The sequence below is a fragment of the Pleurodeles waltl genome, chromosome 9 (genome assembly GCF_031143425.1).
Source record: "Pleurodeles waltl isolate 20211129_DDA chromosome 9, aPleWal1.hap1.20221129, whole genome shotgun sequence".
NCBI classification, from domain to species: Eukaryota; Metazoa; Chordata; class Amphibia; order Caudata; family Salamandridae; genus Pleurodeles; species Pleurodeles waltl.
The window spans coordinates 974761712-974775071 of NC_090448.1; the positions used below are offsets into that span (position 1 = coordinate 974761712).

General features: G+C 42.1%; 1 protein-coding gene across 1 annotated transcript in view; it reads left to right on the forward strand.

Moving 5' to 3' along the window:
* POMT2 (protein O-mannosyltransferase 2) overlaps nucleotides 1-13360 on the forward strand; it is a 331358-nt gene that overhangs the window by 155099 nt on the left and 162899 nt on the right. The window contains exons 8-9 of the mRNA XM_069208415.1: nucleotides 460-542; nucleotides 7993-8102. Coding sequence (XP_069064516.1) covers nucleotides 460-542; nucleotides 7993-8102 — 193 coding nt within the window. The remainder of the gene's footprint in view (nucleotides 1-459; nucleotides 543-7992; nucleotides 8103-13360) is intronic.

Here is a 13360-nt window from a genome sequence, read left to right on the forward strand (position 1 = left end):
AGTGCTGCTAAAAGTTGATATCTGTATAGGCCTGCAGAATGTGTAATACTTGTAAATATCAGGGACAGGCCATGCCTTTTTATTGGAGTATCCTACAGGTGGTGTATGTGCAGTCCTGTGTTAGCATGATAATGATGCATTTTAGATAAATTACTCTGCGCTTTCAAGAAAGCCACCCTTCACTCTTAACTTGAATGCATGATGATAGCACCAATCATATATCAATAAAGAGAAATAAGCAAGTTAAAACCCACCAATAACACTGAAAAGGTCGCCCTTGGGGAATATTCAGTTAATTTTTATTTCTGAGAAATTGTAATGACGCATTTAAAGAATACTTGTGTTTTTCTCAAAGCCCAGCTTTTTATTGCAGGAATGTACTTAAGTAAGACCTTCCCATGGCAGTTTTCTCATTGTTTAACACACTTGTCCTGCCTTCTCTCTACCGATCCCTTTTAGCGGTTCTGGTGACGGGTTCTTCAGCTCCGCCTTCCAGTCAAGATTGGTTGGGAACAACCTGCACAATGCCTCAATGCCAGAGTGTGAGTATGATTGAATGCTTTAGAGTGTCCTTTGCACCCAGCTGAGTGATTACAATATAGTGAGCATGCTGCAACGTGAGGTTCCTGTACTTGGTGCAAATTGAAAGTATGCTGTGCATGCAGCAGAACGGCAATGTCTGCTGAGAGGGGCAGTGTAGGGTGAGTATTCTGTGAACTCTATTGAGTGTTTTGTACATACAGGGGAAAAACGGCACACTTTGTCAGCCATGTGGGCCCAAGAATATAGCAGGCAGTTGGCCCCTCAGTTAATATCCTGCTTAACACAGGGCTCTGGCCTTACAACCACTGACAGAAATGCATTTGATCGAGGCATGTGTGGCTGTAGATACACATGCTTTACATACTCCTGCCAACAAGTATTGGGTCCGGATGTGCGCAAGTTGTTTTTCTTCCAAGAAGTCTTCTGAGTCACAAGGTCTAGTGACTCCTCCTCTTGGTGATAATATGCATTGGCCACAGACTCCATTGTTAGATTGTTTTCTTTCCGCCATCGGGGTTGGACGTGCATGCCTTCACTCCATTGTCGACTTTGTCATGGTTCTTTTGGTTCGCTTATCCCATTCTTTTGATGGTATTGCTTTTCGATTGCATTCTCCATCTGCTATTGAACATATTCCACTGCTTTTTGATTCTTTTTTTACATGGCCCAGCTGGGACCTCACCCGTTTGGGCCTCCTTTGGACTCCATCACACCCCTTTGAGAAGGCCCGACTGGTGATGAAACAGACACCTTTCCGTTACTATCCGCTTTACCACGCAAAACATCCCTGTACCAACCAACACCTCATGTGCAACTTGTGTTTGTTGCCCGATCACAGAGAAGCAGATTGCGACACTTGTAAATCTTTCCACTCGAAGAAGACTCTTTTAGATCGTCAAGTGTGTCTCCTGGAAATGTAGGGTAGAACCATTAACAACACTCCAGACATCTTTGATGAAGAATACACCAAAGAAGAGAGCCATCGTAAACCATTGGCTGCGGAAGAAGCAGCATTTTCTGTCAAGGGCAGTTCCAGCTCCGAGCTTTAAGTCAACAAGTAAGTGATGGCTGCTCAGCAAGCTGTGAGTACGTCTACCCTGCTCCCATGCATTTCACAGAACCCACCAAGAGACACTTGGCTCCTCTGGATCCAAACTCGAAGGCCCTTGGTCCACCACTGCCTTCCGGCCATGGTCGGCATCATGTAACTGGTTCAGATGCCCCTCCCTGCAGTTCGGAGCCAAAAACTCCTTAGTAACCGATGCCTCCAGCATTGACTACTTCAGCCTGGAATGTCCCCCGGTGCCAACTCAGTCCTTGGTGCCAAGCCACCCATTGTCTACAACCATCTCAAAACTGAGCAGAGCTTCGATGCTGAAACAGAGTTCAGAGCCGAAATCCTCGGAGCTAATAACTTTGGGGTTTACATCCAAGTTCAGCTCTGAAACATCGGCGGAGCGGATACTGCACAGACTACAGAAACACTTGGACGTGTGGCAAAAACAAATTCATATCAGTGGGTCCATATTGGCAAAGGCTTTCACTCCAATGCATCCTCCACCACCTAAGGAAAACTGACCTTTCAAGAGGCTCTGGACATGCCAGTTCCTTTGAAGCAGAAGAAAATGGGGGCTAAAATTACCAGCCCTTTGCCCCCTCCACCTGCCCCACCACCTCCTTCACAAACAGCTTCACCTTTTCCACCACATGATGGACAAGGCCCATTAGACGTATCACCACAAGGGTCTCACAGTCAGGTTTGAGGCACCACCAAGAGATACATGACCCCTGGGATATGTATGATGCTGAATCCCTTGTGGATACAGATCCAGACTGCTACCCTGCACACCATTCCCCTCCTGATGATGCCACCTCTTACCAGGAGGTTATAGCTAGGGCTGCTGAATTCCACAAAGTGGAATTATATAGTGAGCCTTTAGTGGAAGAGTTCCTCTTTAACACACTTTCCTATTGGGCTACACAATAGCTCTTTTGTTAAAAGATATGCTGAGACTTACTGCTGACATATTCAAAGACCTCATTAGAGCTAGGGTTATAACATCTAGGGTTAACAAGAAGTACAAACGCTCACCATCAGACCCAATGTACATTAAGGGCCAGTTGACACATGATTCTCTAGTAGCCACCACTGCCCGCAGATGAGCAAACTCACAGGCCAGTGGAGATACCCGAACTCCTTACAAGGAGAGCAAGAGGATTGATGCTGCAGGGAAGAGAGTTGTGGCTCAAGCTGCCAATCATTGGCAAATTACCAATTCTCAGGGCCTCCTGGCGTGCTTTGACCGCACACATAGGGATGAGATGGAGGATCTCCTCCAATATCTCCCAGATGAGCACAGGAGGAGAGGCCAAGAAATGGTGGCAGAGGGAAAACTAATATTGAATACATCCATACCATGTGCACTAGATGCTGCTGACACCACAGCTAGGGGGATTAACAGAAGCATATTATAAACAGGCCTCATAAATTTTTTACTAGACTTGCAGGTCCAGCAGCTTGAATAATCTACTCAATCTAACTGCAATGTACTTGACCTGGAACCGGGTCTCAAATTGTGTGATCCTAGCAAATATTGTATTTTACAGTCACCTTTTCTTCATTCTCACATGAGTGCACCTTCAAAATATGCGAGTTCAGCATTTCTGCTGTAAAAAAAATCCTCTTTTGTTTGATTTAATACACTAAACGTTTGTTCCATGTATAATACATCTAGTACACATATAGGGTACACATAATCCATGCATGACTTGCCTCTTAGTTTACTAATATCTTTGCCTTCAGGGCAGGAGTGTTTCTCAGTTTATGTTTAAACAGTCACTTCTAATAAATATATTACTAAAGCATGATGTGGTAGGCACTGTCATTTACAGACAGTAAATTTCCAAGAAATGTTCAAAACCCTTCCCACTGGCTTCCAGCTTTATTGATAAAACTATAAAATGTATTAACAATAATCTGTGAAAATTAGGTTTCAGGAAACATTTATCATTTGCACATCACCAAATAAAGTGTTCTGACTTTTTTTTATCCTATTAAGATAAAAACATTCATCACACAGAAGTACAAAAAATAATCTTTCACAGCTACTAAAGTATATTTTGAAATGTTTGTAAAGTTGACTTAGTTATATAAATGTTCTGTGTTAGGAAAAAGCTGACATCAAAAGCCTTTCACTTCACATAGGTCAGTATTTCCATTGCAAGAGGACAACTGACACTTGACCTCTGTCTCTGAACACAGAGCAAATGTAACAAGAATAAGATTTAAATGCATCTTAATGGCTAATTCAGTTTCTGACTGAACAGAACACCTGTTCTTTGTCCACTCGCCAGAAGGGTCGAGTGGAATCTAAAAATAGCTTGACTTCATAAAATAAAACTTGCCAATGCAGCGGTCGAGTAGATTTTTCAAGCTCTGATTAAGGTGCCATGCTTAGCTTAGAACATCTGGTTTTAAAACAGAGGTACAGCAGAACATACTGACTAAGGTTTTTGATAACGAGCTTTATCTCTTTGGCCCTCAGGTATATGGCATGCTTGCAAAAATTAAAAAAAGCACTGAAACTAAGAAAGCTATTGGGGCCCTTCAGACACCTGCTCCTCGTGGCACACTTTGTCATCCTGGTTACTGTGGAAGCTCAAAAGCCAACTCCTCAGGCCCATCCACTTCGTACCAAAGACAGCAAGGCCAAAGCACATCCCCCAAGGGCTACTATTGCAGCCCATACAGAGGCAACAACAGTAAAGGAAGAGCTAAGGGTGCCTCCACCAAGCAGTGACTTCCCTCTCTTTCCCCCCGATCACATAACACTTGTCGGGGGGCAACAACAGGACTTTATTCGCCCATGGCAAGAAATTACATCCGACCAGTTGGTGTTAGCCATTATCCTACATATCTATTTCCTGGAGCTCACTACCGCTCCTCCCAACATTCTAACCCAACACTCACAGGTTGTCACTGGAACATCAAATGTTGCTTCAACAAGTTCCAGCTCTTCTTCTGAAATCAGCTATAGAACCTCTCTCTCTTCAACACCAGGGTTCAGGGGCATACTCTCTGTACTTCCTAATCCCCAAAAAATGGATTTAAAATGACCAATTCTAAATCTCAGACCCCTAAATGAGTACATACTTTCAGAACACTTTCACATGGTCACCTTGCAAGATGTAATTCCGCTTCTGCAACAGGGTGACTTTAAGGCTTCACAGGACCTAAAGGATGCCTGCTTTCACATACAAATCCGTCCAGCCCATCGCAGATATCTCCAAATTATGGTGGACGGCAAACATTATCAGTTCAAAGTCCTCCCTTTTGGGGCGATTATGGCGCCTCGTGTATTCACCAAGTGCCTAGCAGTGGTAGCAGCCCATCTGCGCAAAAAAAGTACATGTATTTCCATATCTAGACGATTGGCTTATCAAAGCTATTGCTCGCCAACAGTGTCTACGACACACTCAGACTACAGTAGATCTGCTCCACCGCTTGATATTCACCATCAGTGTTCTCTTCTCAAGTCCCACCTACATCCTCTGCAGATTTAGCCACATCTCTGGCCTATGCTAAACACGCAAACAGGATTTGCCTGCCCCAATTCTGCAATAGTACAGAATTTTCAGACAATTTTACCTCCTTTTCAGACAAATCAACATCTCACAGTGAGGACAGTCATGTGTCTCTTAGTGATTATAGCCTCCTACATCGCCACAGTACCCCACGCTTGATTACACATGCACCCTTACCCACCCAATTTGCAGATGAGGATTCGCACAAAAAGGAAACAACTGTGTATGAACCTCATCCACTATACTGTAGAAATTTACTAAGAAACTCAGGTGTAACTGTGTATCACGTAAAAGTTCATTGTTTTTATTGTCATAGTTGCAAAGCTCAGAGATGCCCTAAATTAACTCCCTTCGAAACAATTCTACAGATACATGGATACAGGTACACAGAAGTCTGAATATATCCGTAATACAGTGGTTCCCAAACTTTTTCGACCCGTGGCTCCCTTGACCTATTGGCCATTGGCTGCGGCTCCCTGTTATGTCACTTTTTTTGACGGGTGGGGGATGTAAGCCAGGATTTGGGAGCACTTCCATTTTCCTTCCTAAAAAATAATTGGGATGAAGCTGATAAAGGGCTTCTGCGATAGGGACTTGTCTTTAGTGGCTTGGAGTATGCACTGCCAGTAATCTGCTGCTGAAGGCCAGTGCACAACATTTTTATCACACTCTTTCTGCCTGCCATTGCGCTTTCTCCTTGTTCCTGGCAAGTTAAAAAAAAAAAAGCACATTAGTATTTTTGATCTCAGATCCTCCAGCACCACACTTGGAAGTCCCATATATGACAATAGACCTGATTCAGGCCTCAAGGGGAGAAATACATTCTCCTGATTCTTATTTTTTCAATTTCCCGCTTTCCTCTTAAATGTTGACATTTTTGTAATTTCATGATTACCCTCTTTTCTTGAGTAGCTGCAGAACACTGACAGAAGTGACACTCTATCATTGTCCTGATTGGGCCTGACCCTGCCTAAATGGACATACTCTTTATTTATTAGGCAAGACGTCATGTGCTAGTCCAAACCACTCCAGACGCTGACAGCTGTGGCTTCCATAACATCCCCACATGGCATTCCCACATGGGTTACTCAGGGCTGCAAATGCACATTGCAAAACCCTAACAAGTTTGATTTTTGCACTGTGATTCTTTCTTTATCATACTACCGTACGGCTCTGTTCCAAACATAACATTTTTATAATGGAGCCATATGGTAGTATGAAAGAGAAAGAGTCGCAGTGCTAACAGTGCTTAATTTGAGCCAGTGCTTTCCGCAGGGATTAATTTGAGCAGGTGGTTTCCGGTTTTCTGCATCAGACATTTAGGAAGAGCAAAAGATACATATGGGAAACGTGGAGGAAGAGAAACTAAAAAGCATCACTAAGGGAGAAAGTAGAAAGCTGCATGAGTGAGCTGAAGGAGTAGGGAGTGGCTGTAAATGGATTAAAGAGGCCGAGAAGGCTCGCACATTTAAATGCAGCATCCGCTTGTTTCAAAAGAGAGCTTTCATCACCATCACATTTTTATCAACAAATTAAGCACTGGGTATACAGTAGGGGGCACAGCACTTATTTTTAAGGACTGGCACTTAGGCCCATATTTATGAAACGTTTGTGCTACATTTGCATTATTTTGTGACGCAAAAGCAGCGCAGACTTACAAAATATACTTATATTTTGTGAGTTTGCGCTGCTTTTGCATAAAAAAATGACGCAAATGCGGCACAAACTTTTCATAAATATGGGCCTTAGTTTTCTGCATCAGGCATTTACTGTGAGCAAAGGCACGTATGGGAAGGATGAAGAAAAAGGACGTAAAAGCTCCACATTGGGAGAAAGATGCAAGAGTGAGCTGAAGGGGCAGGGAGAGCCTGTCAATGGATTGAAGTGGCCCAAGATGGCTTTAGGATTACTGCTGATTCAATATTCTGTGCATGCATATTTAACTGCAGCAGCCACATGTTTCAGAGGAGAGCTTTCAGGCATGTTTTTATTTATAAATATTTAAACACTGAGTGGAAACAAATCAAACTTGATGGGTTTTACAATTTACTATGTAACATTGCAAAACCCTAACAAGTTTGATTTATTTCCACTGTGATTCTCTTTTTAATACTACTGTTCGGCTCCATTCTAAACGTAACTTGTCCTTACAATGGAGCCGTACAGTAGTATGAAACAGAAAGAATTGCAGTGCAGATAAATCAAACTTGTTAGGTTTTTGCAATGTTATGTCTATTGTAAAATCCATCAAGTTTGATTTGTTTCCACTGCAAGTCTTTCTCTGTCATACTACCATGCAGCTTTGTTAGCTGTACCGTAGTATGAAAGAGAGACTCGCAGTGGAAACAAATCAAACTTGATGGGTTTTACTCTTTACAACATAACATTGCAAAACCCTAACAAGTTCGATTTATTTCCACTGTGATTCTTTCGTTTTCATACTCCTGTAAAGCCTCATTCTATATGTGATGTATTTTTAGAATGGGGCCGTACGGTAGTATGAAAATGAAAGTATTTCAGTGTTCCTTAGAAGTGTGCAGCGCCCCTGGTGAGTTCTGATGGTGCACCAGGGTCCACGGCGCACACTTTGGGAAACACTGCCGTAATACAATGTTGAAGTGAACATTATTGTTTTGTACCAGGCACGTCATAAATTTCTCAAACGGCAAGGGTAGTCATTGCAAGCTCATTACATTTTGTCTGTATTTAAGCAATACATGTGTCAGTGTCTTGGATGTCTTTTGTTTTAACAAAAATTGATAAAAACACGTGAAAAAACCCTTCCAGAATTCAAACCTACATGCCTATACAGATTTTAGTGTATGCAAGATTCCTGTATTTGTAATGCGGGTGTTTTTGTTACAGATTTGGCATACGGTTCTGTGATAACACTGAAGAATTTGCGCACAGCTTCTGGCTATCTGCACTCCCACTGGCACCTGTACCCAGAAGGTGTGGGTGCTCGTCAGCAGCAGGTCAGTACTGCTGATTGCCACAGTCTCATTGTGATGGCATATATGCTTCAGCTCTAGGAAACTGACTGTGGATCAAGAAAATTCCTAGATTTTATTTTTTTACTTTAGTGATTTATAGAGAATGAGCCATGTTGCATCCTATTTACACTTCTTTAAATACTTTAAATGTTAGTACTCTACAATGAAAGACAAGCTCTCTCAAAAACAGACAATAATGATGATTGTATGAAAATGGAGGTTATATACTTCCTCGCGTCCACACTCATAATCTCTCCCTCCAACAAGGATAAGGAACTCATCCGTGCTTTGATCTCTTTTTAGATCTTTCATCTGCTATCTTATTGCAAAGAATGGCATAAGAGGAAATTTTGAAATGTGTGGTGAATCTTTTAAACTATCATATGCAACAATTTAGCGCTTCAACCTCTCCATCCGTCAGTCTTTTAGTTTGTCTGTAGTGCATGGTGTATTAAAAAAGATAAAGTTGGCCAATTTAAATATTCCTTAAGGTGTGCAAGTATATTTTAAAATATAGTAAATGAAATCTCCAAACCAGCTGCTCTGGCTTACCTGAACCTATTTTTTGTTTGGTTACATCTTTCTTAGTGTTTCACTTAGAATCTCGAGTGATGTCTTTGGCGCTCCTCAAAAGTAATAGTTTGAGGGAAGTGAGAAGTACAGTATTTAAGTTAATGTTAATTATCTTGCCATGCCCACTAGATCGTGCCAAATATGCCATTACAGTGAAGGGGGTTGACAGTTAATGTCCATTCAGTTGCAGATTGATGCACATGCTGTTAAATGTATCGCCAATTGGGCACCCATAGTTACTATGTAGGTAGACTAAGCAATTTTTTCTAACTGGAGCATGAAATTAGTGTACGATTTGTGAAATGGGAAGAGAACAGAAACAGCTGATCAAAAAGACCATGGAAGGGATTTCACATTATATAGCCATCTGTACCTTGTGCCACTGCCTCTTACAACCATTGGCAGCCCACTGAGAAACAGGATAGGTATTTGGCACTGGAAAGGTGCTGTTGCATGTCTGGGAAGGTGAGTATAACAGCCTGGGTTGAATTCTGATGCAAAGTTTAGAGACAGTCACTTCCCTTCTTCAAGTGCTTTTAGTTCATACTTTTATTCTGGTGGAGTTTGAAAAATTAGCTATTTGCATCCCTCGAGCTCCCCATCCCCCCCCCACCCCCAAAAAAAATGCCCTCAATGCAAGCCATGAAACCAAATAACGTCTGTCCTATTACTCAAGTGCCGTGCCTTGATAAGAGCCCAGAGGAGGCCACCAGACAGTTTCACACTGTTGTCCAGACTATTCAGCTTTTAAACCCCTTTCAAGTTATTATTAGACTTACTTTCATTTTGTTAGCGTTTGACCTTCTTGGTCACAAAATCTTGATTGATCAGTTTTTGATATTGTGGTGAAAACCAGGACACTTGGATGGATTTTTTTTTAATTGAAGTGTGCTTTCAATATGTTATGCTACTATTTGAATCTCCTACACAGTCCATCACTTGTGGTGTCCTACAGGTCTTGTAACTCAGCACTCCTGCCAGTGTGTGTCCGTTTCTCAAATACATATGGAATTTTAGTCTCCACTTGCGCCGTTATCTGTGCTGATAACAGTACTATTACTTTCCTGATGCATGGTAGGATCCCATTTTGGCTTGTTCACTCTTTTTACCAGACTAAAAGCTATTCACGATTGAGAACACACTAATTATCTTAATACTTAATGGTAACAAAACAGTGGTCTGGATAAGTGGAGTCTACTTGTCTGTCGTCTCCAGAATTTTACTCGCAGACACTTGCTTCTTCTTCTTGTTGAGCTAAGTCAATGTGCACTTTGTGTGTCCACCTGGAGACTTCTCTCTCCGTGAATGCTCAAATCGAGATCATTTGTCATGCCTGTACTTTTTAACTCAGCCTTCAGCAGAAGGGTCTTCCTCTGCTTAGTGAGAAGACTTTGGGGTTATCTACAGCCATTATTTTCTCTCTGCCCACCTACACTGCTTTACTAGTCTCTGATTACTTGCTGGCCTATCAAATTCTCAAGCTGCAGTAGCCTTACAGTACTCTTGATTGAATGGTTGTGGGAGCGTCCATGTTCACACTTCTTAGCTGTTTCATAAGCAATAAATTCAGTGTAAATCCATGTGCTTTGCTCACAAGAAGTGGAATTTCATCTAACCTTTTCTTACTGCGTGCTTTCACAGATAGATCCTTAATTGATTGTGGTATGCATCCAAAGACCTTTTACAAATCAGCAAAAAAAGAAATGCTCCAGTAGTCATGCCTTTTACTATTCAGGCAGCCTCCTTCTGGTATAGCCTCTCCTAGACCACCACAACCCCCAAAACAAAAAATATAATTACAAGAGGATTAAGGTTAGTTAAGGACCTGGCCTCTTACTTAGTAGGTCTGCTGGAATTGTTTGCGTGAGCAGGTAGCACAAAGAATCCACTGGGAAATCAAACACTCTATAAAATACTCTATAACAAAGTTCAGAGGACTGATGGTTGGGTGTGGTTTGGAAATGTATATGAGTTGCTCCCCTGAATATATCCGATTGGTGATGTTTATATTTGTGACTGAGTGTGTGACATTTTTAGGGGCTGCCGACCACTGACCAGCCATCCACCATTTCCCCACTCCTTGACTGCACACCCAGTGCCCTGGAAATGAGAACTGAAACTCAAATGACTGTGATTTCTCGTATTCTTTTAATTTTATCTCCTTACTTCCCCAAATTTCTTGCTATATTGAGATGTTAAATGATGGGAAAGGAGTCTGGGGAGAACTGCATCACACCCCCCCACCCCCAATCATTGCTAGATGTCTGAGGATATGGAGTTAAAAGTCTCATCTCTGAGGGTTGGCCACTACACTTAAAACGTTCTCCTACCTCATCTCACTCGGCCTCACTGGAGGACTTGTGTTTACCTGTATACCACTGGCATCACAAGTGGCGTAGGTTGCAAATAAATGAGCTGGTCAGAAGTACATTCTGACCAGTTTTGCATTTGTGAGGGTGTCACTCAAATTCATTAAAGACTAGGAATTTTCTTGCACCTGGTGAGTGTAAGTGGTGTATGCGGCACAGGAATTGGAAATGATGTACCCTAACAGTGAGCTGTTAGGGTACATAATTAACAGTTCACTGTTACTGTACATAATTTCCAGTTCCTGTGCAGCACACACCACATACACTCACCAGTTGCAAGAAAATCCCTAGTCTTTAATGAATGTGAGTGACACCCTGAAGTGTGGTTACTAGCAACTGGTACCTTTGAGTCAGCTGTCTAATAATCTGTAATTACGTGCATGCTTTGTGGAAACAAGCAGTGATATATGGGTACCATATGGAGGGTTCGTTTGACATGCAAGGGAGGTGAGAGAGTATAAGAGGGCGAAACATGTTTGCTGGTTAGAGCCAGAAAGACTGTGTGCACTTATGTATCTTAGGCACCCCCTAGATTTAAGAGCCCTTGTGATAGAAATTGCTTGGAGACCTCCCCCACTGACACATTTATGTGTTTTCTTTACTTCAGCATAACCAATACAAAGCCATTACACATAACATCATCTACAGCTGCTTGGCTGGTGAGGTTGCTTATCCACATGCCACAGAACAACATCCCCAAACTAATCCTCACCTTCCATTCCTCTCCGCCTACCCATACCCAGCAGCAAAATGTCAGGTATAAAGAACATATAACCTAACAGGGCATGATGCAAGGTGTCAAAACCATGAAGGTTATAGAAGTCGTACAGCTTCCTCGCAGGGCAAGGCTGGGGCAGGCACCTCTCTTGGCAGTTGACAAAAGCTTATCTTCGATTATTCTAGAGATCTAGAATTAAGGACAAGTTATTGCTAATATCAAATGAAAAGGGACCAGTCTGTGTCAAAAGCTTTATGTGTATTTTTTGTGATCAATAGCTTTTCCATCCCCAGAAAACGCCCATATACTTATCAACCAGTCCAGTTGTATTGGTGTTCTGATAGGTCCCTGTTTTGCTAGGGCTGCCTAGATTCACACGTAGTGCCAGATGCATCTGTCTTCCTTTATGTGACCTAACTGAAGGATGTTCTGGAATGGAAAGGCCCAGTAGCACCACTGTCACATTTTTAGCGATGCTTATTTGGCACATGTTCTCTATTGCAGTCAACACATCTTCTGAAAACCTGTATACTTTCGGTCCGTGCCATAAGAGGTGCATCAGTATGCTCACAACCCCATATGCACTTCAGCATCTATCCAGTTCCTTCCCACTTCTAATATTCTAAGGTGTAAGATATAAATATAGCGATAATTTACAAAAAAGGTTCTCTGCTGTCTGCTTTCCTCATGCCAACCGCAGGTCATAGGAAAACAGACTCCTTGTTACCTAGGGTCTTACCAATTCTGATTCTCACCTGCAGTGTCTTGGGGTACCTTTCAATGGGTGTGTTGTAATGTGTTATTCTTTGCTAAATGCCACAAACCGATAGGGTTTATCTTGTTGTAGAGGAGGAATACAGCTCTCAGCTTTGATTTTTCCTTTCTAGCTAGGATTTCGACCATATAGAAACAAGGATATTATGTGATCCATAAATCACCAGTATTTCCACATCTCATTTTTCCCCCATTCTATTAAGTAGTGTTGCTGGGCTTCTGGATAACACCACAGCATGTCAAAGGTAGCTACTTCCCCCACATCCCCAAGTACTTGGGAACCTCATGTCTGCGCACAACTCTGGGGGATGTGCTCTTTCAAATAAAGTTGTCCGCTGTAGCTTGAAAATGCTTTATGAGGACAGGTGGTAGTGCCAGCACCAGTGTTAGGAATAAGTAGAGCACTTGGCAAGATAATCATCTTTATAATCGCTAACCTCCCGCTTCAAAAGGATGTCCCCATGTGCCTAGACTGTAGCATTCAGTATATTTCCTTCAGCAGGATAATAATTCAAGGATACCAGTCGGGTCATAGAGAGTGCAATCCGTACACCTAGGTAGGTAACTATAGAAGTAACTCATTTCAGTGGGTAGGAAGCTCTCAGCCCATTTAATTTAAAGGTATTTATGCCCATTACTTCAAATTTTTGCTAATTTACCCATTAGCAGTGAGAGGTAGTTGCATCTGGTCCATATAGTGACATACACCTAGTCTTCAGACATCTATAGCTTGAATTAATCCCTTAAAGGTCTCACTCCACAGATGTCTGCTTTGCTGCATGTCCACATACAGGGCAAAGAGCAGG